Source organism: Dermacentor variabilis, chromosome 2 (assembly GCF_050947875.1).
Source record: "Dermacentor variabilis isolate Ectoservices chromosome 2, ASM5094787v1, whole genome shotgun sequence".
In the NCBI taxonomy this organism is placed as follows: Eukaryota; Metazoa; Arthropoda; class Arachnida; order Ixodida; family Ixodidae; genus Dermacentor; species Dermacentor variabilis.
Window position 1 is genome coordinate 257,524,457 of NC_134569.1, and position 25,824 is coordinate 257,550,280.

The 25,824-nt window shown below is 46.4% G+C and overlaps 1 protein-coding gene across 5 annotated transcripts in view; it reads left to right on the plus strand.

Moving 5' to 3' along the window:
* Window positions 1–25,824, plus strand: part of Gcat (Glycine C-acetyltransferase) — a 259,739-nt gene that overhangs the window by 34,345 nt on the left and 199,570 nt on the right. For all 5 annotated transcript variants that reach the window (XM_075682883.1, XM_075682887.1, XM_075682886.1 and 2 more), the window contains one exon: window positions 12,833–12,922. In XM_075682883.1, coding sequence (XP_075538998.1) covers window positions 12,833–12,922 — 90 coding nt within the window. The remainder of the gene's footprint in view (window positions 1–12,832; window positions 12,923–25,824) is intronic.

Sequence of the window (25,824 nt, forward strand, 5' to 3'; positions counted from 1 at the left end):
ACAAGTCAATGCCAACGATTTCAAATGGTTGCGACGGACAAGGAACCGGTTGCAGTTGTCCGCTTGGAGCTGATGTAGGGCGCTTTCGACTCTGACATAGGGCGCAGGAAGCGACATACCTCGCTACACTGGCGGACAATCCAGGCCAGTAGAAGCGACCTTTGATGCGGTCATAGGTTTTCTGGAAACCAAGGTGACCAGCAGTCATGTCGTCGTGAGAAGCCTGCAGGACATGACCACGTAGAGAGCGTGGCAGGACAGGAACCCAGCGTTGACCGTCAGGGTGATAGACATGACGGTACAGGACGCGGTTGTCAATCTTAAATTGCGTCAGCTGTCGACAAAGGCGGGCGTTAGGCGGGCGGGAAGCTCCTTGAAGGTGGTCTATGATGCGCCGACAGTAAGAGTCCGCAAATTGATGAGATTGGGAGAATCTGTTGTCGTGTTTAGGCATCTCGTCTACAGTGGCCAACAAGAAAGCATGTGAAGAGCGGTCGTGCGAAAGCTTGTCACAGATGGGAGTTGGTTTTGGAGGCATCGGTGGAACGATGACTGGAGTAGCTGCGGCTACTTGTGCGTACGTGGATGGGGCCCTAGGGGTTAGAGGGTCCGTGTACGCTGCACCAGCCATGGACGCCGATTTCTCCTTGATAACGTCTCGCAGATTGGTATCAGAGGCATGAGAAGGCATAGGCCCTGCGGCTGAGCCAAGATACTGGAGCTCTTCTCGAATTATTGCGCGTATCATTGCTCGTAAAGTAGGGTCGTCGGCAGTAGTGTTCGCAGTGGTGTCTGGCTGCAACCGTACTGATTCGAGTTCGTCAAGGCGCTGGCAAGTAGCGACGATATCAGCGACGGTAGCGGGGTTCTGGATAGCTAAAGCATTGAAATCAATAGCTCCGATGCCTTTGAGGATGTGGCGAACCCTGTCTGATTCGGTCATAGCTGTGTTCACGCGTCGACAAAGAGCATGCACATCCTCGATGTACGACGTATAAGATTCACTGGTTTGTTGCTTGCAAGTGTCCAGCGTCTTTTTTGCGAGGGCGGAACAAACAGCCGGTGTGCCGAAGATTTGGCGGAGCTGCTGTTTGAAAGTGCCCCAGTTCGTGAAATCAACCTCCTGGTTGAAAAACCAAGTCTTCGCTACTCCGGTCAGATAAAAGGCGACGTGGTGTAGCTTGGACGCATCGTCCCAACGGTTAGCCAAACTCACTCGGTCGTAGTCGTTCAGCCAATCCTCGACGTCTTCCCCGCAAAGTCCAGCAAACAGATGGGGATCACGCTGGTGTCCACTGACAACCCAATACGGGGAGGCTGGGGTAGCCGAGGCTGAGGTGGTGGAAGTAGGAGTGCCTGTTGGCTCGTCCTGCGACATGCTGGCGGACAGCTGGCACAATTGGCGCTCCAGGAGGTTGAGCAGGGAGTCAGAGGACGGAGGACCGAAAAGCACACGCCACCACTTTTGACGTAGCAGTTGTCACTATGTTTATTCCGTGTCGAAGATGCGGTGAACCGATCATGCCTACAGCACAGATCACACACTCGAGAGCCAGCCCCACAAACGATGATGAAGAAGAACTCCATATGAACCCCACATGATGATGATCATGTACAGATGACAAAAAATAGCTTATAAATGGCCACAATACTGTCAGTCCAAGGATGGACCATGTGGGGAGCACCCGCCTCCATTTCCTCCCGCGTACCCGCGGCGTCCCATTCGCACGTGGCGACGGGTCGGGCCGGCGTAGACATGGGAGAGAGTCACTACGCGCCCTCCCTTTCTCTGTCGCTCTGATGACGCGCGTACCCCTCTTCCCCTACGCGACTCACGGGAAAGGGAAACGTATCCGGCGGGCGAGGAGGACTTCCCCTCGCAAAAAGGTAAAAAAGCATAAAAGCGCGCCATCGGGGGAGACTCGCTCTCTTGGGACGCCGACACCTTGGACTGCCTGGACGACAGCACCTGCCGCATCCCGTGAGTGACCTCGTTTGTCTGACCCACCCAGACAACGAGGCAAGCGTTTTTACTACTATTACTGAGAGGACGTCCCTCTGCGAGTGTTCGCTATTGCTAATAGCAATAAACGTTGTTACCGTTGACACCGCTGGTTGCCTTATTCGCAAATGTGGAGGTTCCACTCTGCGTGCAGCTAGGGCTGAAGGCGAGCTCCGGATCTAGCCCCACGCAGTCGCTTCGTGGTACTCCCAGCCCGTAGCGCGGGAATCACGGCTACGTCGGGTTCGGACGAATAAGGCAACCAGCGGTGTCAATGGTAACAACGTTTATTGCTATTAGCAATAGCGAACACTCGCAGAGGGACGTCCTCTCAGTAATAGTAGTAAAAACGCTTGCCTCGTTGTCTGGGTGGGTCAGACAAACGAGGTCACTCACGGGATGCGGCAGGTGCTGTCGTCCAGGCGGTCCAAGGTGTCGGCGTCCCAAGAGAGCAAGTCTCCCCCGGTGGCGCACTTTTATGCTTTTTTACCTTTTTGCGAGGGGAAATCCTCCTCGCCCGCCGGATACGTTTCCCTTTCCCATGAGCCGCGTAGGGGAAGAGGGGTACGCGCGTCATCAGAGCGACTGAGAAAGAGAGGGCGCGTAGTGACTCTCTCCCATGTCTACGCCGGCCCGACCCGTCGCCACGTGCGAACGGGACGCCGCGGGTACGCGGGAGGAAATGGAGGCGGGTGCTCCCCACAACCATTACAGGAGTGGATAGAAATACAACAAAAGATATACAAAATATTGGTACATGTAGAACAAAAAACAATACAATAGCAGCATCTGGAAAAGTGACATGCAGTGATCAAAGACAAAACACTCGCAATATGCGCATCAGAAACAAATGCTATGACGCAGTCATATCCGGAAAAATAAGATTCTCCAAACCAGCAGTAAAAGCACTGACAGAGGAACATGTGACAAGTGGATTGGGTAATTCATTCCATTCTTTGATCGCCCTAGGATAGAAACTGTACTTGAATATGTCATTCCTTGTAACTGGCGGGTGTATGTATAAGCTGTGCTTGTGTCTGGAGCGTTGATCTGGTGAAATTATACAGAAATCAGTGAAATTAAGTTTAATCTGGTTATGAACAATTGGGTATAAAAATCTCAGTCGGTCAAACTTAGTCCTTAGTTCTAAAGCGGAGAAGTTTGCACAGCTGCATAGTTCAGTAGGAGAGTGCACGCGCTGATATTTATTAAATATGAATCTGGAGGCGAGTCGTTGAACTCTGTCCAATTTATGACGATTGGTTACAGTGTGTGGGTCCCATACAATGTTAGCATATTCAATAATTGGCCATACCTTATATACCAAGCTTTTCACTTCAGGAGTTGCGCTGCACAGTCTTCGCCTGAGACCCCATAAGACTTTATTTGCCCTGATACACACCTGTTTGATATGCGCATTCCATCTCAAATCTTGACTAAATATTAGTCCTAGATATTTATATTCTGTTACTCTTTTTAGTTCCTGTGGACCTATGCTGTATTTGTACCGCAAAGTCACCTTCTTTCTTGTTATGGTCATACAAACTGATTTTACTGGGTTCAATGACATTTGCCATTCATTACACCATTTTAATATTCTTTGTAAATTGTTAAGTTCTAACTGGTCACTTAAAGATTCGATCCTGTTGTAAATGACGCAGTCGTCTGCAAACAACCTTAGTGGAACAGTTATATCAGAAGGCAAATCCATTAATAAATATAAGAAATAAAAGGGGACCCAGGACACTGCCTTGGGGTACTCCAGACAAAACTGGTTTGGGCATGGATTTAATTTTATTTATTTCAACGTACTGCTCACGAGACTGAAGGTAGGATTTAAGCCACTTAGTAATATTTGGATTTCTAAATATTTCATTCGTTTTTAAGAGGAGTTTAGGATATGATACTTTGTCGAACGCTTTGGCGAAGTCTAAAAAAATTAGGTCGACCTGTCCTCGGCAATTTAAAGTTTGTGAAAGATCGTGAACGGTTTGAACAAGCTGCGTTATTGTAGACAACCTCTTGCGAAAACCATGTTGTGCTGGTGATAATAACTTGTAAGCTTCCAGGTAATTTGACAGATGTTTACAAACTATATGCTCAAGTAGTTTGGAGCAGGTACTCATAAAAGAAATAGGCCTGTAGTTTCCTACCCCAGATGTGCTCCCACTTTTGTGAACTGGAATTATTTTAGCTTGCTTCCAGGCTGTAGGAAATGTTCCCTAGGTGAGCGAAGATTGAAAGACTATGGTAAGATATTTAGCAACCCACGGAGCATATCTATATAGGAACTCATTCGGGATGCCATCGGGGCCGGGGCATTTCTTAATGTTAATGCACAGAAGAAGGTTCAGGACTCCTGCCTCGTTGATGAGAAGGTCAGATGCTGAAGGGCGTCAGAGGTGTCATGAAAGTACGGAAGTGTGCCATCATCATTGGTGAACACGGAGGAAAAAAAAATGAATTGAAATTTTCTTTACGTGCTTAGTTAATCCTTTCATCCTCGTCTTTGTGTTGTTTTTTAGAAGGGTTCACATATCTCCAAAATTTACTAGGTGCATTATGAAGGAAATTTTTCAGTGTTACGTTAAAGAATCTCTCCTTGGATTCCTTGATCAGACGGTTTAAGTCGAGCTTCATGTTATGAAGCAAAGTCTTGTTTTGGGCGCTAGGATCTCGGGAACAAGCTTTTCATTTCCTTTTTATCCTCCGTTTGACATGTATTATTTCCCTTGTAATCCATGGGTTATTTCGTTTACATTTTTTTACCCCTACAGGGATAAATCGCGTAATGCAATGCATCGTAACCTTGGAAAGAAAGTCCCAGAGATCGTCAGTGCCACCATTGGATTCATAAACAGACATAGAGTTATCAAACAACCTTTCAAGGTAACCAAGACACTAACATCATCAGCAGCTTGAAAGTTTAGATATTGGATGCTTGAATCCTGGTGCAAAGGGTACGATGACATGTTCAAGGACAGAATAACCATTTTGTGGTCAGCTGGCCCTTCATCAACAAGACAGTCAATCACATGTGGTGTCAAAGCATTTGAGATTAATATAAGATCAAGTACAGATGATCTTGTTGCACACACCCTAGTATACTGGTTAACAAGCTGGGTTAAATTGTAGGAATATATTAAATCCAAAAACAACTCAGAAGATGTAACATCTGTATGACCGGCTACATATGAATCCCAATCAATAGCCGGGAGATTAAAATCACCTAGTAACAGTATGCTACCTTGCTCTTTCACATGCGTTTCCATGAATTCTCTTAGCAGCATAATCTACTGGGGAGTTTGGAGGCCTGTATACCGCTCCGATAAATATAGTGCGATTATTGAATTTTGTAGTAATCCATACAGCCTCAATATTTCCTGGTACTCCTAAAGTGGAAAATATGATATTTCGTTTCACCAAAACAGCCACGCCTCCGCCTCTTCCATCTCAATCTCTCCTAACCAGCGAATATCCGGGTGGCACGATTTCACTATCGAGTATATTTTTATGCAACCAGGTTTCAGTGATTACAGCAATGTCTGGAGCATGATCAATAACTAGAGCTTCAAGCGCATGCGCTTTGTTTATCAGGCTTCTTGCATTTACGTTGATTATATTGAAACCAGCATGTTGGCCCTGCATGTGTCAATTATCACTTGCTCCTGTATCAGTTCGTAGCTTAAATGATATTGCGCAACATAAAAATGACACGTTGCCTGCCATGTATAAAATGACGCAGTGGCACAATAAACTTAGTTGAAAGTTTGCGCTTGGTGTGTCGTCTTCTTTCATGTCCGTGTCGTTTTTATGTCGCGCAATATCATTTAAGCAATGGATTACCAACTTGCCCGGAATGCTGCTCTCATCAGTTCGTAGTTTGCACCTTTCCTCATGTTCTTCATTCCAGCTGTACAGCGTATTGTTTACTTCTAATTTATCAAAAAGCAGCATTACCTTCTTTCCTGCCTTCTTCTCCTCACTTGCCGAGGCCCATAGCTTTTTCTTATTCCCTGTACTCTTTTAGAGAAATCTTCGATTACACTGTAATCCGTGTCTTTCAGTTTTGTGCAGTTCTGCAAAACTTTCATTTTATCCCTATAGTCTGCCACCCTCAGGATGACTGGTCGAGTTCGACCAGAAATCTTCTAGCCTAACCTATGAATTCGTTCAAAAGAAGATACATTCACTTTCAGAGTAGCGCTGAAGATTCCGTCCTTTACTTTGCTTAATAGGGTCTCTTTGTTTTCATGGTCCTCTTCTTTAATTCCTCTAATGATAAGATTATTTCATCATTAGATCATGCAGATGTTTGACCAGAGTAGATGTTTCAACGCTGTGGTCAGCTACAATTCCCGCAAGAATTGTGAGCCTGTTCCGAGTCTCGTCTAAGCTTTGTACCTTACTCTCAATAAGAAGAATCCTGTTCTGCATGTCTAGGATTCTTGTTTCAAACGAGTCTTGCTTGTCTTGAACTGCAGTGAGTTTAGACAAAATATCTTTCTGGTTTTGGAGCATTTCCCTGCACATTACTTCTGTTATTGGTCCTGGATTTTTCTCCACGTCCCCAGAGACTCAAGAACAGGCCCGCAATAGAAAAACAGTCGCATATACAGTCATTGACAGCCTGTGGACACGGCAGCACTATAAGACCAAGAACATCACTACGGAAGCCATTTTTTTGCTCACCAACCTGCGTGAACAGCGGCATGTCAGGCGACATCGTCACGGCGGTGCTGCCGTGTCCACTGAAGCTGGTAGGTGATGGGCATGCTTTTATAGCATACAGCTAATCCCTTCTGCGCATGCGTCCTGACGTCATCGTGCCCCCAGATGGTGAGCCGAAAAGACCATCCACGTGTTGATGCCCCTGAATACTGGTGAGGTCAGCAAACTGGCCGAAGTATCCGCCCACGCAGAAGTGTCACGGCACGCCAGCATCGTAGTGAAGCGTGATGTTTCCAGCGTTGAAGGGTTTCGCAGCGCCTCCAGCGATGAAACTAAGGCACGTGCAGAGAACCTGCATGAACAGCGGCACGTCAGGCGACTTCGTCACGGCGGTGCTGCCGTGCCAAAGTTGAAGCAAGCATCTGCCGCCTCACAGGTCATCGGTGCAGGCTCCACGCTAGCGAAAGTGTGAAGGAGCGTGCTGAATGCGCAAAAAAAGCAACGCAACCTAGAAGAAAGTCTAGGTGACATTGAGTGAAATGCGGAAGTAGAAATGAGATGAAGTGTCACGGAGGAGGAAAGTAAGCGGAGGCTACAGGTTTCATTTGCAATACGGACATACCGGGCTCGCCTTGTGATAACATTGTCCTTGTGCGCTGTACACTGTGTGTGCTAGTGAAAGCGTGCAACGGTGAGCTGACGATGGCAGCTCAATCTCACGTGCGCAAAGGAGGAAAGGAGGGGAGGGGGGGTCGTTGTACTTTGGCTGTGCGTGATTGCGTGGGCTTTATCTTGAAAGCTACCTACTTTGGGGCACAGCCTAGGTTGGCCAATGGCTCATAGCTTTGCGTGTGCTGTGTTGTCACCGTTTAGTTTGCATTGAAGCAATAGACAGTGCGAAGGGTCACTTCGCTCGCTGCTGCTGCCGCGATTCCTCACGCTAGCGTTTCGACGCCGAGCATCTGTGGTCATCGAGTGTGGTGTGTTCATGTTTGCCTGTGCACGCTGACACCATGCTTGTTAATTTAGTTAGCATGCAACTGTTTAAAAGGGAGTGTTCTACTCTGGCGGCTGCTGCGTATGGTGCGGCCACGCGTGCCCTGTCATTAATAATATCTACAATGCTGACAGTCTAGGTGCACCGAGGGCCGATAGCTTCGTATGCACTATAGCACCCGTACGCTTGCGTGTCACCCGTGTTCATGAAGTGAAATGCCTCTTTTTTGCACCTCTGTCCACGGGCGATGTGCGGCGCAGGCCTCCTGTAGGGTGCCTTGATGTGCGCACCCCCATGTGTGCACCCCCAGGCGCGGCGCATTGAGGCACCCTAGCCTCTAGGATCGGTAGCGGTGGTGGTCATTCCGAATGTTCATCTTAACCAAAGAGCACGTCTGAGGCAGTTCGTCTTAAGCGGATTTTATTTTGCATTGAGTCTATGAAAAACCAAACAAATGTTCCTGTGTTGTCCGCTATATGTGAAAATTTGGCTTAACTGAGTTCGTCTTAATGAGAGTTCACTGTACTATCATATCTGACATGCGTGTGGCCTAAGTTTTCCGAAATATGCATGCTCTGCTTGGGAGCCACACCAATCGAACCTTTCTAATGCACTTGAAATAGCCCAATATCGCACAACTTGCTACATTTACTCTGGTTGCTCCTACCACAGCAGCATCGCATGACAAGAAACGAAAGCACATCTTACTTATGTGCACCTAAGGCATCTTAGATCTAGACTGTGCCTTTACTACAGGTTTTACTATTACCCTTTTAGCAACTCGGTAATCTTCTTAGCTCACTGTCCCTCTTGTCGCACCAGCACAGACTGCTGCTTTCCTGGGTTCCTTGTTCATGCATACCACAAGGCACTCCAATCTGCGTGGTTTCAAGATTGCCATCCAATCATTATCATGAAACCATCCCCCATGTAAAATCTAATTCCTGGGGTACTTGAGATAATATTAAATAAAAAGAAATAAATGTTACATCACACATTTCAACATACTTTCTTGTTTGTGGGCTATACGGGAAACAGTCTCAAACTTTGCTAATTGAGTGTTTGGTTACTTGAAAATTTATTGCTCTCCACATAGTGTTACCATGGTAAAAATCATGTACTTCAGTATGACGTTCTGGCGGGCTTGTTTGAAAGCAAGAAAGGCAAAAAAAAAAGATAAACATAACAAACAGGGAATATCACATCGATAAAAAAATGTTGAAATGATGTCATGAAAGCATGAATGCTCAAAATACAGCTTAATGAAAACAACGATGGAAAGTGGGGGTGACGGCGACTGTTGAAGTTACAAATGTGACTATGGAAAGAGTGAAATCTGGTGAAAAAAGTAATGCTCGGTGGCATTCACAGCACAAAACACCTACAACAAACAAAACCAAAAGACACCTTAGACCGCCAAAAGGAATTTTTTTGAAGCGGCATATTCCAGAAAATTGACTTCTTCTGGAAGCAATGAGACATATGCCGTGCCGATACATTTCTCGTCATTTTTTAGTATGTAGAACGTTTCGACAATCTCCCTTTCAGTCTGATCCCTCGAATAGAACAGGAACCTTGTGCTATTCAATATTGGTTTACAAGGGTTTCTTCTGCCTTCCTATTTTCTCTGCATCTGTCATAGTGCAGGGCCAAAGTGCCGCCTGCCTTGTTTTTTATATGCCATTGGTATTCCTGTGCTCTTTCATCGAAACACCTGTCCATTTATCCAATATAAGTGTTGCCACATGTCAAGGGAATCGAATACACTACCCCACAAACACGGTCTGTGTAGTGCATTTCGTGCATGGTTGAATGCTGTGGCCTACTCTTTCTCTTGCCTGTCACCATGGAGCACACTCTACTGAGCTTGCATGGAGCTGAAAAAAACGACCTTGATCCCTAGCGGCTTGCTACTTTATTTATGTGTGAAACTCGATGAATATAGGGCATGACCTGCAGTTTTTCTTTCTTATTACCCTCTTTCTGGTGCTTTTTACCTTTAAGTTTTTGCAAAAGACTTTCACAGGCGCCTGTGATTAAACTCTGAGGGTAACCAGTCGAGAGAAGTGCCTAACTTGCTGATTGAAACTGGTTTCTAACTTGTGCTTGCATGATTTTTCCAGGGTGTACTTACAAGCTAGGGTTATGTTGGCTCTCTTAACTAGTTTGGAATGTGCACTTTCAAATGGCCATTGGGCCTTCTTTGTCCTTGTCCTGGGTTTGTAATACCAACAGATGTGTTTTGGGTCAAAATGAAGGGAGTTATTCCTGGCTAATTTGTAGATGAATGTGAGCCCCCCCCCCCCCCCCCCACTGCCGAAGCTGATTGGAATATCCTTTAACAGGTGATCTACGGCATTATTAAGCTTATCTTGTGCGTACACGGGGAGTATGACTAAGTAGTCATCAACCTTACGGAAGATGCGCATGACATGATGCCCAGAAATTAATTGTTGAACTCGTTGGTCAAACACCGACAAATATATATAGCAAAATATAGGTGCAACTGAAGAACCTATACATATTCCAGCCTTCTGCACTCTAATCATGTATTCCAATCAGCTTTGGGGAGAGGGGGGGTCTCACATTCACCCACTAATGGGTGAATGTGACCTCGACCTTGCCTGTTACAGTAAAAGCTCGTTTCAGTTCGAATTATTGAAAGTTTGAACTAACGAAAGTGAAGGAAAACAACAGTACACTGCAATTTGGAAGCAGTAGGGCATGTCAAAATTTAATGCTTGAAGAAGTCTGTGATCGTAGTCTGCCTTTTTTCCTTGAAGGCGACAGCCAGCACTTTTTGCTCTAACGAGCAAATGTAGTGGAAAGTCTCCTCTTCGCCTTCTTCAAAACTGAAGAAGAGACGGGCAGCATTCAATCCAGCCATGACCTCCACAGCGGAGGGCCGCACTGGTGCTTCATCTTCCTCCTCCTCCTCGTCACTGGCAGCGACAGGTTCAGTACTTCTGACCTGAGAAATTATGTCCTCATCTGTCGGCACACCACACACCACTGCGCTCTCGTCCATGTCGACACAGCCAGCAAAGGAGATGTCGTCCAAAATGTCCGCCATGGGAGCGGTGACACCATCTTCGAGCGCAGGTGGCTGGTTTCCTTCTTATAGAGCTTGCGCGCCGAAGCCGCAGTGGCGATAGCAGATTGCTATCGTAACCGCAGTTACTTGCTCCCAAGCATGTACCAGCATGTGTAGTGCACTTAGGATCGTCACCTGATAATTATTACACAAAATAATTTGCTCCAACAGATAGCGCTGGTAAAACGATAAAAAATTTTTAATGGTAGCTTGGTCCATGGGCTGCAGCGCCGCTGTAGTGTTAAGTGGAAGGAAGGCTAGCTCAATGGCCTTCATCTCAACAGCGACCTTATGAGCCGAACAGTTGTCAACGAGCAGGAGGACTTTCCGTCCACAACGCTCAAACTTTTTGTCCATCTTCGCTAGCCACTGTCCGAACAATTCCCCTGTCATCCATGCCTTTCCGTTGGCCGCGTAGTCCACTGGGAGGGACCGGATGTTCTTGAAGCATTGCAGACTTTTCGATTTGTCGATCACTAAAAGCGGCAGATTTTCAGTTCCTGCCATGTTCGCAGCAACCAGTACAGTTATTCTCTCCTTGCTTCTTTTCCCTCCAGTGCACTTGTCGCCTTTATATGTGATTGTTTTGGCAGGCAGCAATTTGAAAAATAAAGCAGTTTCGTCCGCATTAAATATGTCCTGCGGAGAATACTTCTCCATGTGGCCTTGCAACACCTCGGAGCGCCAAGCTTCACACGTTTGAACGTTTACGGCCTTTGCTTCTCTCGACACAGTGCGGAAAGCAAGCTCGTAATGTTCGCAGAAACGGTGCGGCAACCCATCTGAAGCAGCAAAGTCGTTGCAACCCAGCTACAGGGCGAAGTCCGCTGCCTTCGCCAGTATCACAGGGCCGCTCACTGGAATTTCCTGAGCGCGCATGTCTTTTATCCAAAGCAGTAGCGCTTTCTCGAGGTTGGGATACTTTGCGGGCCGCAACCTCTTCCTTTCGTTGGCAACTTCTGCCGCCAAGGCATCTTAAATAGCTCTCTTATTCTTTATGTAAGTAGATAGCGTGCTTTTCGGTATTGCATGCTTCTTTGCAATTTCTTGCTTAGACAAGAGTCCGGCGTCCACTTCCCACAGGATATCACTCTTCTCTTGCAGTGTTTTGGCATGGTATTTGCTGCGGGCACATGCCATCTTCAAGTCGCAGCTCTGGGTCCGACTGTGCCACACCACCGATGTCCACCGAAACGAACATTAGCGAAGACTTAACACCATCGCAAAGAATCGCGATGGCCGGTACCTCGTAAGCTGAAAACAGACGTGCACAACCAATGAAGACTGCCGAGATAAAGGCGCTGAACATGTGCTGAACACACTGAACAATATTTGCAAAGCCTCCGAGATTCGCGATGGGCTAGAAGTCTCGGAGGTCTCGTAGAATGGAGAGGAGGCAGCCGCCGTTGCCTTCTGGCCGACCCTGCGCCGGTTAGATTTTTCCCTATTTTGCCTTCTATCACCGTTTTCTCCGTTCCAGAGGCGACGCAGCCTTATGTGTAGGCAGTAGGTGCGTTTCTCTGGCCGTGTGCCTGGTGCCAAGCCACCGGCACAGTGGCACGTAGTTCGAATTATCCATGGTGGAACCTTCTCGCATTCGAATTAACAGGCTTTTCTATACATAGACTTCTGTGAAGCTTGGCCAGACCAAATCGTACAGTTCGAAATATCCATAAATTCGAATTATTGAAGTTCGAATTAACGAGCTATCACTGTACTATCCTCATTCATTGCTTTATTCTTGACTTGTGCCAGAGATGTGGAGACTAACCCTGGTCCCAAGATTGATTATGTTCTCTCCCTTGTCAATGAATGCTACACTGAAACTATAGAAATGCTAAAAATTCAAAAAGTCATCACTGGAATTGAAACTGGGGTAACAGCCATTGAGGGCACATTGGATGGTACAGCTCAAATGGAAACCAACTGCGAAGGCAGGAGTGAATCAGGGAAACGTGACCAACTTTTGTCTTTGTTTCACACTTGGTTGTCTTCAAATAATGAAGGAAAGCTGAGATTTTACTTATGTGTAATATGAATGATGTGCTTGATGCACCAACACCTGCAGAGTCACCCGGATGTGATCGAGGCTGGCAAGAAGGCCCTGGACACTCATGGTGCAGGGCTGAGCTCAGTGCGCTTCATCTGTGGAACACAGGTGGGTTGTTTTTGTGCATTTTCGGTGTAACTGCACCTTTCCTAGTGTGTGGTGCAGCAACACGTGACTAGACAGACAGACGGATGGTGTTTATGACAGTGCACTTTCATTGTGTCATGGGATAAATTCCCAGCCTCGTTAGCAGCATTCTAATGGATGGAGATCGCTCCAAAATCGATGCACAGCCCTTCGATGTAAATCCTGTCAGGATTGTGGCATGTTTTTGTGCCTCTGCTGCTCCTCTTCCCTTTCCACCTGGGTGATGAGGCTCAGCTCCTGGTTCAGCTGAGAAAAAATGCAGTGGGCCGCTTGAATTGAACCTTCATCAATGGAGAGTGGAGCCCTTGCTGTTTTCTTTGGTCACACAGGCGGCACAGGAGGCATGGGTGCCTGTGGCCAGGGCAACTACACAGAATGCTGGGCACAGCTAGCATGTTGCTGCTGGGGAAAAGCTGTACTGCACACTCTAGTGGTGACCAAAGGGCCCGGTTGCAAGAGTGCAAGGCAGTCTCTGTCAGCCCCTGACGAGTGTGGCTCCCAGCTTAGTAAGACTGTGCAGAAACCCTACGCACCACGCTTTGGCTTATTGTTCCGATAGAGGCAACACAAATTACTCTAGCTGTAGGAGCAAGACACTGAGGATGAGCTCCAGGTCTGAGAAATCCCCAAATTTGGAGGATGAGAGAAGAGTGGGCACGGACGTTGCAGTCTCCCACAACCTGAAGAGCAAGGGTACGATTCCCATGAACAAGAGCTCAATGAAAGCTGCCCATTGCACCTTCCGGATGGAGTGACAGCTGAATGCCAGCCCAAGTGTTGGAATAGAAGCAGAAGAATCTAGGCAAGAAACTGCTCAGAGGCAGTGCAGAGTGTTTAAAACTATGCTTTCCTTGCCTCTGCTCTCTCCTTAGAGGGTGCTGGCTACTGCTGTTTTGCGCATTTGATCACTTCCGAGTACAGTGCAAACCATTGCTGTATATATGTGCAGTCACTGACCAATAATTTAGACTCGACCGAGACGGCCAAGAAGTCGGAAGAATTGCGAGTTCTAAATACAGAATTTACAAGACTTCATTCCACAAGTGGCCGAAACAGAATATACCGTACTGTCAGGTTGTCACTTTCGAGGATACCATCAATTTCGCTCAACTTGCACGAGACGCACTGGCGTCTACGAGCGACAGCAATCTTGTCACAGTGCGGAAGCACGGTTGCCCATTGATGCGTGCGGTGCTAGTCATGCACATAGGTCAGCAAACACACTTGTGAGTCATGTCACTCAGGCTCAGACTGACCCGCGAGTCTGAGTGAGTCTGCCTTAGTAGAATTTTGGTGATCCTGAGTGAGCCTTAAGCTAAAAATAAATTTTGTGAGAGTCAGAGGTACGGTCAATTCAGAAAAAAAAGCCATCGCTAAAATTATGGCAGTGGCAGCAATGTGAAAAGTTTGTCGAAGTGGTGTACCCTACTTTGAATGCCTGTATTGAGAGAAAGAGAATAAAAAAGAAAACACTCAACACGGAACTGCGCCGCTTCTGCACTATCGCCAGCACAGTGCTTGCAGCTATGCTGCACTTCCCCATTCCCTTGCACACACACACATGCAAGCTTTGCGTGCATGCCTGCTTGACACCCGCTCCCTGCCAGGTGCTTATCGTTGCGCTCCAAAAACTGTGTCTACTCCTTGCGCCTCCACAGCATGATGGAAAGAGTTTGAAAGGGAAATGTGAGAAGCATCGCAGGCGTACGCAAAGCATGGGGTGCCTTGCAAACATAGCTTTCACTTTCGCCTTCACCTTTGCGAGGAGGGTAAGGCATTATCAGTTGTTACGGCACTGGCATGAGAAGCAAGCGTGATCACATTGCGGATGCTTAGTGTGGCTGGTTCTGTTGTAGCCAGGAAGGAAGAGTGTAATTGCCAGACAAGGAGTCACATACACACATGTTTAATGGTCTCTCAGACGTATTCTATCTCAAGAAGAGCACGCGCTTCCAGATCGCCGACCACGCGCAGTCACGGGGAACTGTGTCTCCCCCCTTTCACTAGATGGCAGCATATACAACATCTCCCCAACAGAGCATGAGAAGGTCACTGCAGCAGGCGGCTTCACGCACTTCCCAGTTCTAGTATGCATGTGGGAAGTGTCTTGGCAACACGAACGGGCGTCTGCTACAATTCACTGATACAAACACTTTCTGCATTGGTTTTAGCAAGGGAATAGCGAACTAGCTGGGTTCTGTTCCTGTATACAGCACCAGTGTCAGTGTTAACCCAGTAGGAACGAGGCTCATCAGCTGGTGCTTGCGCTGTCACTTTGCACTTGAGGTCTGTCAACCAGACGTTGTCTCCGTAGAATAGCTCAGGCAGGTCGCGGACTCCGTGACGTCTGTCGAAGTCTTTCCTTTGACATTTCCGGTACTGTTTCTCGAACTTCCAAAAGCTCTCTTGATCTGGCAGTTGGGGTGTCAGCTTGGTGGAACTAAGATGAAACTTGGTTCTTAGCCAATGACCCATCAGTAGTTCCGCAGGGCTATACCCATTCTTCAAAGGAGTCGGCCTGTAAGCTAGAAGCGTCAAGTAAGGGTCTTTCACCTTTGTCATGGAAGTCTTGATGATTTTTGCTGCAGCCTCAGCAAGTCCATTGCTCTGAGGATGGTGAGGGCTAGGGGTAATGTGCTTGAAGGCGTAGTCCTGAGCGAAGAGTGAAAACTCAGTCGACGAAAACTGCGGGCCGTTGTTGGAAACCACTTCCTCAGGAATCCCGTGGCGTGCAAAAAATGACTTGCAGTGGTTGACTACAGCTGCGGACATAAGCTTCTCGAGCCGAGCCAGTTCAGGGTATCTTGAATAATAATCTGTTGCTATCAACCACCACTTGCTGTTATAGTGAAACAAGTCCATTGCAATGCGTTGCCAGGGTCTTTCTGGAAATTTGGAACTTTTTAGTGGCATTTTCCTGTTACTTGTTGTTCTCTCTGCAGCTTGGTCCTGTTTCTTGGGCTCTCCATTTTCATAACGGCTTCGACTTTCCTTTTGTTGGGTCGTGTTGCATCTTGGTCTAGCCAGCGTCCAAGGAACATGAGGCGCTGGACATTAAACAAGCATTTGGTTTCATTCAATGTCACTGCAGCTTTGACGAGTAGCTGCAGCACATTTCTGAGTGTCTCATTGTGCTCACGCTCATTCGAACTCCAGATAAGGATGTCGTCCATGTGACAGACAACCCTACTGACGCCTTCTAAAATTCATGACATCTGTTTCTGGAAGTGTTCAGGAGCAGGCGCAATTCCAAATGGTAACCGGTTGAAACAGAAGCGCCCCAAAGGTGAGATGAACGTGGTGAGCTTTTTAGAACCTTCACAACGTGGAATTTGCCAAAATCGAGAGTTAGCGTCCAGCTTAGAGTACATTTTAGCTCCGTGAAGAAGTCCGAGAGTGTGCTCCACGGAAGGGATAGGATGCCATTCTCTCAGAACGTGGCGGTTCAGTTCTGTGAAGTCCACGCAGATTCTCATGTCTCCGGAGGTCTTTGGGACGACTAACGTTGGTGCACACCGCTCAGTTGGCTCGTCAACAGGTGATATGACACCGAGTTTCTGCATTCTTTGTAGTTCCAACTTTGTGCTTTCGTATAAAGGAATTGGGATGCGCCTCGGAGTGCTGAGCGCGAAAGGTTTCGTTCCTGCTTGCAGCTGAATTTGGTGTTCCCTGTGCAGCTTGCCGAGTCCCTGGAACAACGCTGGAAACTCTTCTTTCGGATTCACTTCCTCAGCAATGGCGTTTACAAAATGTCAACATCCGGAGTTATTTGATCGCTGGCTTGCCTAACAACGAAGTGCAGACCTCATCTAAGATGTAGACATCCTGAGTAGTCGTATGGTCGCGGTAGATGAGCTCGACTTGTGCCACTCCTGTGGCTGGATGAAGCTTTCCATCTGGACCATGTAGCTGGCGAGGCTCCTGGAGCCAAGTGAAAAGGTCTGTCCTTGAGCGTCTGGAATATTTGCTTCGGGAGGACTGTTTCGTCGGCGCCAGTGTCGATATTGAAATCTACTGGCTGACCTTGAACCAAAACTGTTGCCTCCCACTTTCCAGCATCCAACGTCTTGATTACTCCGAGGAATCCTGCTTCTAAATTGACTTGTTGCATTTCAGCACAATCGAGGCGCCGCAACATGCATACAGAGGCGTAATGACCCCTTTTCTGGCAATTCCTGCAGACTTCTGAGCATGCTGGGCACAGAATACGAGAGTCACGCTCTTGACTGCACCAATGGCATGGTTTCTGCATGCTGTTTTTACCGGAGGATGAAGATGGCTTGTTTGCCTCACGTAAATAGCTGCCATTTTTGTCCTGTTTCAAAGTACCCCAAGTGGATTGGGGAGCGGATGCAACTTTGTTCACACGTGGCACTTCCTGGCAGAGCTCGACTTGTTGCTGACGGATGCTCTTGATCTCGCGGACGGACTCAAGAGCCTTCTGATTAGTGAGGTCTGCGTCGAGCTGTAGCCTGGTGGATAGCCGCTTATCTTTTATCCCAACTACGAGGCAATCATGCACGAACTCTTCTCAAAGTGTGCCGAACTCGCAGTCTTTTGAAAGTGTGTGAAGCGCAGTAACAAAATCTTTGGCCGACTCACCGTCTTGTTGCACTCTGGTGTGGAATCTGGCTCATTCAAAGATTACGTTGCGTCATGGGATAAACTATTTGTCGAACTGCTCCACGAATGCGTTGAATTTCTTGGAGTTCTCTTCAGAGAGCGCAAAAGGGGTGTAGATTTCCTCGGCTTGCTCTCCCATGATGTAGAGTAGCATGTCTACTTCATGCTTCTCGGGCTGAACACACCACCCTGAAGAGCTTCGGAAAATCTTTGCTTCCACTTCGGCCGCTCGTTTGGTGTCAAAAAGTTGAATGCATCCGGCGGTTGAATTACGAATGACGCCGTGGCCTTGAATGTTAAGGGGTCAGTTGCTTGAGTACCGAGATGTGCGTATAGAGAGCAGCTTACCGGCGTTTCGTTGCTGGCATCGTCCTTCGCACGAAGGAGGACTAGGAGCCGATGTCCGCTGGTAGAACCTGTTCTTCTGACACCATGTTGTAGCCAGGAAGGAAGTGCGAGACAGCCAGACGAGGAGTCACATACGCAAACATTTAATGGTCTCTCAGACGTGTTCTATCTCAAGAAGAAGAGCACGTGCTGTCAGATCGTCGACCACGTGCAGTCACAGGGAACTATGTCTCCCCACTTTCACTAGATGACAGCATATACAACAGGTTCAGTTAGCATTCCTTTTCAGCATGTGCTTGACCTTCTTTGTTACGCGTGCATGCTGCTTAAATTGTGTGTTGGCACCGTTGGCTTGTGCGGATGTGGTGCTGGCATTCTGCACAATTAATGTTGATGTCACGGCCATCTGCTGGCTGTGCTGTATGCATATCTACGCTTATGTGCAATTTTTGTCTGGCATCTGTGAAACATATGGCATATGGCATCTGTGAAACAACTGGGGGGACCTTCGAAAAGTTCAGTTCCCAGTCCTGTATTCCGGTATGGTGAGGTGACACAAACTTTCAGGTGTGCTCATGTATCGTAGTTAGGTTAGGCATCATGTTACTTAGGCTTCTTTTTATACTGAATTTTATGGTGCATACTGTTTCTCCTGCAATGCAATCTTGGCGAGCATGCTTCACAGCATTGGGAAAAAGTTAATTGAGTGTACAGCTAGTATTTTAATGGTGTTACTTATGTTACTTCCTGGATCTTTTCAGTTAAATTTTTCTTTCCATGATGTACTTTCAGCTGCACTTTAGTGATTGTGCTGTGCATGCTCATTATATATGCTCACTTTTTGTAATGGATTTCTGGACATTGTGATGTACAGAAAATATGGCGCTTTGTTGTATGAACAATACTGCATCATTTTTCTTCGTGATTTGTCACTTGCCATCTCTGTGGATGTGCTCTTATCAGAATCAGACTAATAATGTCTTACTTCTTTATTTTTGTACACATTTACAATTTTTTACATGTTTGCAATATCATGCAGCTAAATTATAATGCACCATTTATGAAGAAAAACCGTATAATTCGATTATGATCATCGAGACTTTCCCTTGACATACACCTAAATCAGCACGCTCATACATTTAAGAAGGCAATTTTGTACCGTTTGCATGCACTCAGTACGAATGACAATAAAAGCAAACACAAGAAAGTGGGAGTGCAAAGATGGAAACATCGAGCTAATGCACCGCAAGCCGCACACTCTAGATCTAGTGACACCACTGCCTGTTAAGATGGCTGCCTTTATGTGTAAGCCTGTTGTGGCTGGGTAACATTATGCTTCATTAATTGGCATTCATGTAAAAACATCAATTGCTTTCTCTCATCTACAGGGTAGTTCATTTCTGCCTCCTTCTGACATAACTTGTGCATTCACCATGTCGACAAGTCGGTAGCGCTGGGCAGTGTGTCGTCATGAGACTAGGTAAAGTGTACTATGCTGAAACAGTTTGCAAACTGTTATATTTTTTCATTGCGTAAGCATTAGAAGTTTTAAAGTGGAAAAAAGTGTATGTGTGTGAAGTGTGGGAAGCCAGACATGTGGTAGAAGTGTGTGTGTACATGCACGTAACTCACCATAGTTGACTCCACACCATCGTCAGTTGCACTTCGCTCTTCGAAGAGGCAGGATGTGTGTCAAGTGAGCTGAACAGCACTTCGCAATGTGGTGAACGCAGTTTGTCACCTACTGAAGGCCTCAAAGAGGTGTGACATGATGCTGACGCATTTTTCTCACATTTACAGCTGAATCGTCGCTGCATTTTTTATTTGTAGAAACAGGAATTGAACCGGAAAGAAATCAGGGCGCGTCAAACCCAAACTGAACTGGTATTTCTTTTTCGGTTTGACACCCTGTTTTGTTTGTCGGTAAACATTCGTGAGTGTGAATGCATGTCATTATGAGCATAAACGGGTATGTGTGATTTTGAGGAGAAGAGTCTACAAGTGAGTGCATGGCAGTGCATATTTGTAAACATGAGTGTGAATTTGACTTTGAAGCAAGCTCTGATCTTGCTTTCTGTCAGTGATCCTTTTAGTGAGCTTGTAATTCACATGAGTTATAAGCCTGTAAGTTCAAATCGAATGAGTAAGCGTGCCCTTTCATGAGATTTAGTAGAGTCTGGTCCGATGATTCCATTAGTTTGATTATGTCCATAATTACATCAATCCAAAAGAGTCAGAGTGAATGTAAGTCCATGATTCTAAGTAGGCCTGCCTGAGTTTGCTTCTTTTGAGTCTGAGCACGAGTGAACCTGGCTTGGTGTGTCCAAGTCCGAGTCAGTCCGGCTTAGTAGAATATTGGAGAGTTTGAGTCCGAGTGGCCCAGCTGAGTAGAATATTGTTGAGTCTGGGTCTGAGTGAGTTCCATTAATTTTGCTGACCTATTTTCATGCAAATATAGCAGAAGTATCTTCAAAATTGATCATCCAGTAGTACGGCTTAAGTTTGTCAACATGTTTCTGCATGCACGTACACCTTTCGCCTAGACAGTGAGATAATAGACAACTCACGCAGACTGTGAGTTATAGAGATTTTATGGCAATGCCTTTTATTTTATTCCTTTTCATGCTTTTGTGCTTTGTCAGCAGTCAGAGTGACATTCCACTGGCGTCATCAGCAGGATCAGCCGACCATGAATGGTGGATGATAAGAGCAAAATGGAACTTGCATGACAAAATGCTCAAATTTCAAATGCAGCTTTTAACGACTTACTAGATTGGCTTGTACTGTGGTTTGGCCACATTTGACAACTTCTAGATCGACGAGGCTTCAATTGTTCCAGTATAGAGGAAATGCTGACAACATATCAACATGAAATCATCAATATTTCTACGGGACTCGGTGGCCAAATTAGCATACGGTCATGCAGTTGGAGTCGGCTGCAAGGTGTCAGAAATTAACCCGCCTCGGTGGCTTAACAGCTGTGGTGTTGCACTGCTAAGCACGAGGTCGCGTGATCAAATACTGGCTGCAGCAGCTGCATTTCGACGGGGTCGAAATCCAACAACGGCCATATCCTGTGCATGAGGGGCATGTTAAAGATCCCCTGGTGGTTGAAATTAATTTAGTCTCCTACTATGGCATGCCTCATAATCAAATCATGGTTTTGGCACGGGAAACTGCAGAATTCATTAATTCAAAGTGACAGAAATTTCGGTTGTCCTTGTGCATTGTTTATGAAACCAGTGGTGGTTCTGCGGCGCTGTCGAAGTTATCCAAAAATGTCCAAGTTATCCAAGATGTTCAAGCTTGCCCAAATTATCGGCCGGCGACTGTAGTGCGAACCAAGGTGGCTGGTGCAGCAGGTGATCTGTGCAACTGTAGACATTAGTTCCAACACAAAGACATCTTCGTTTTCCTGCCATCCTCCTCATTCCTTTATTGTAATGCCGTCACCATTTTATTGTTGTCAGTTTGTTGTTTTTTTCATTTAAGAACACTTTACTGGCCTGTAGGAATGCATTGGGTAAGAGGGGACAACACTTACATAAATTCAAAACAAATGTTATTATAAGCAACAAAATTGGCATCAGTGTAACAAAAGCACTATTCGTACTATGCTCTAGCACACAATGTCAAGATAGTCAATACAAAAATTCAGTCAAAATGAAAACTAAAAACTGGAACAAAAACACGTAGAAAGATACATGTAACTATTACATGAAGATCATTGTATTACAGAGTAAGCACATAGACACAAGGGAAGACATAAATAGTGAAGCACCGTAATACCAAGTCAGAGAAAACGAACATGCAGACAACAACAAACTCTGTCATCCTCACTTGGCTGCAGGTTCACGGAGTTTGAAACGTGTGTGAACTCACGTGGGATTTCTTCAGAAAAATAAATAATCAATATAAGATATGCACGAAATTTATGAACTACAAATCAGTGAAAATGCTTGATACAGAAAGCTACAGGTAAAGTATAAAGGCTCAGAAAAATGAAGACACAGCAGGACTAGAGATGATAGTGTTCAATCAGTTGACTGTGGAATGTGTCATGGTTAGATTGGGAAGGGGCATTATCCCGGAGAGTGTTCCATAGACAGATAGCACAAGGCAGAGCAGAAAAATTGGAAGCATGTGTAGTGCCGGAAATGCGGGTGCAGCTGAACTGATTGTGCAGTCTTTGTGACGTCCAACATGCTTCATTCAGATTTGGTATGGATGCACCAGCTGTGTGAATGAATCAATGAAAAAGTGATAAAATGGCAATGTCTTGATGCGTGCTTAATGGTTACAATGAAAGGTCAAGATTTATTTGGATTACACTTGAATGATAAGTATAAATGCTTGAAATGGGATGGAATCATTTTTGTCATGATGTCGCCGACACTCCCCTATCATCATGCAGTTTTTAATCCATCATTGTTATTCTATTGTCAGTCTGGTGCCTTCTCGTTGTCATTTATTTGTTGCCATGCTTTCGTCAGTGTTCTCTCATCATCATTCAATCGTTGTCATCATTATGCCATCATTGCATTGTGGTCATGCAGTCATTGTCAATCCATTGCCATCATTCCACCATTGTCATGCCTCCATCATTATGCCGTCATCGTCATTTGCCTTCGTCATCTTTTCTTTTTCATGCCATAATGAATGTTCTGTTGTCATCAATCTGGCATCGTCAAGTCATCATTGTCATACCTTTATCATTCTACCGGTGTCACACAGTTTTCATCAGTCCATAATCACCATGCCTTCGTCATTATGCCATTGTCCTTACGACATCATTGTCATACCGCGTGGGGTCTCAAATATGCTCTTGGGACAATGCCTGCTAACCAAATCACAACACATAGAACATTCTGATAGGTGCGCAACAAATCGAGCATGTGCGACTCACCGCAACTGGATAGCGAGCGAATATGTTCGCCCACATGCTAGACAAGAAGGCCTAATCATTCGTGTGTATGATAATGCAAACGGTGGCACATTCGAATGATCATGTTTGTCCATTCCAGTGTCTCGCTCTCAAGCCTTTCTCGGGTGGTCTCACGAAGCATGGATCGGCGCACGCGTGGAAGGTCCGGGCCACTGGCCAAGAGAGAGAGAGCCTACTTCCTATTGCACCCGAGTAACGCCGCCATTAGGTGGTGCTAGCAGTGCAACGCTCGCACCATATCTCGTGACCACACCAACCACCGCCGGCACTTAGCTACAGGGAGAAGCCGGATTACAGGAAATGCGAGCCATGTCGGAAAACAATATCGGGGGAAGCGTGAAAGTCGAGCGTCCCCACAACCGTTAGCTTCATTCCTTCATTACCAAACTGTGTCCTCATTCCACTGTCATGCCTTTATCATTATGGGGTCGTCATGCCGTCAACATCAGGCAGTCGTCGTCATTCGATTGTTATCGTGCTGTCATCATCATCATTCTATATTTTCACACAGTCTTGGTAAGGCCATTATTGTCATGTCGTCATGGTCACTCCTCTGTCATCATGTGTGAGATTTTCATTTTGAAGTATCACAAGGTTACATTGAGAGAGGCATATCCTGGTAAAAATGCGTCTGTTCTGGTCGTGTGCTTTGCACTTGCAGATGGTTAAAGAAGGGCTGCATTCCTTGTAAACACCAATGAAAGCATTGTCTTAATCTATTCCTACAGCACATGGGATCCACATACAGTAAGCACTCATTAACTCAAACCAGTATCTTGAAACATTAGTTGTTGGAATTTTTTTTTTCCAGCCACGGTAACCCATGTGTTTCTCACCCCTTATCTTAATTGAAATGTTCTTGCACCGGACTCTGCAATCATGAAATTAATTTGTTCCCTTTCATTTAGAATGCTCACAGTGATGCATCAGTGTGGTTCATCATCATCATCATCAGCCTGGTTACACCCACTGCAGGGCAAAGGCCTCTCGCATACTTCTCCAACTACCCCAGTCATGTACTAATTGTGGCCATGTCCCTGCAAACTTCTTAATCTCATCTGCCCACCTAACTTTCTGCCGCCCCCTGCTACGCTTCCCTTCTCTTGGAATCCAGTCCGTAACCTTTAATGATCATAGGTTATCTTCCCTCCTCATTACATGTCCTGCCCATGCCCATTTCTTTTTCTTGATTTCAAGTAATATGTCATTGACTCGCATTTGTTCCCTCACTCAATCTGCTCTTTTCTTATCCCTTAACGTTACACGCATCATTCTTCTTTCCATGGCTCATTGCGTCATCCTCAATTTAAGTAGAACCCTTTTCGTAAGCCTCCAGGTTTCTGCCCCATATGTGAGTACTGGTAAGACACATCTGTTATACACTTTTAACGCGACAGCATTAAGGAGCTCGTGTCGCAGAAAAGCTGTGTCATTGGCGTCGGCGGTGTTGGCCGTGAACGAAAAATGGCGGAAGGCAATTCATAAATAAAAACAACTTGCAAAATTGGCTGGGTGGGAATCGAACCAGGGTCTCCGGAGTGTGAGACGGAGACGCTACCACTCAGCCATGACTTAGATGGTTCAAGTGGGACAAAATCACCTCTAGTGAATGCGGTGTTGCCTTAGAAACATGCCGTAGAATGTTATACTGCGGTGTATATCAGTAATTATGAGCATGTAAATTACAGAAGTCGCAGTTAAATGCGTAGCGAAGTACGTTTCTGCTACATTTCTTCTGCGCGTGGCGCACACGCAGAGCCATCTTGCGGCAAACACAGAAGACCCCCTCCTCGCAATGTACGGCGCTGCCCCAACAGGTGGTGCACCACTCACCTGCTTCTCCCCTTCGTCTCGTTTGAGCGCACTGGGGCCGTGCGGGGACCGGTGCGAGGATGCCCCAATACCCGTGCGTTTAATAAGTTTTCTCACTCTCTCTCCCCTTCCAACTTCCAGCGTGGGTCTCTCGAACCCTCGTGTTTAGGCGACACGGCTCCTCTTTCCACTCACAGTGCGATTCCTAGGTGCAGCGTCCGATGTGGGAAGCCTCTGACGTCATCGCTGCGCCGTAGCATGTCTGGTGTGAAAGTGTCCCCTGCGATGTGTGCCGTGCTGCTGGCGAGGATTCATGCGTCTGCCTAGTGCTCCCAAGCGAGATGGAGGATGATCCCATCGAGGTGCCAGCCCTATGATCGCGTCTGCCATCATGGCGCGTCACGGCCCGGTTGACCGTGCCGATCACGACGTTTGGCTCGCGTAGATCCTTTCTCTCTCCAAGACACCGAGTTCTTTGGTTCGTTTCGCTTTTATCTTTGTGTGACTCAAAAGCATGCCGAGCGAATGAGTGGGCGGTGCGAATGGGGTGCGATAACGCTATCGCGTTCCACTCTTGAAGACGAAGCTTAAGCGTCCTCCAAGTTTTTCTCTTGAGGGTTAATGGCAACCTGCTATTCATGATCTGAGAATGCCTGCCAAATGCACCCCAGCCAACTCTTATTCTTCTGATTATTTCAGTCTCATGATCCGGATCTGCGGTCACTACTTGCCCTAAGTAGATGTATTCCCTTACCACTTCCAGTGCCTCGCTACCTATCATAAACTGCTGTTCACTTCGAGACTGTTAAACATTACTTTAGTTTTCTGCAGATTAATTTTTAGACCCACCCTTCTGCTTTGCCTCTCCAGGTCAGTGAGCAGGCATTGCAATTGGTCCCCTGAGTTACTAAGCAAGGCAATATCATCAGCGAATCGAAAGTTACTAAGGTATTCTCCATTAGCTCTTATCCCCAATTCTTCCCAATCGAGGTCTCTGAATACCTCCTGTAAACACGCTGTGAATAGCATTGGAGAGGTCGTATCTCCCTGCCTGACGCCTTTATTTATTGAGATTTTGTTGCTTTCTTTGTGGAGGACGGCGATGGCTGTGGAGCCGCTATAGATACCTTTCAGT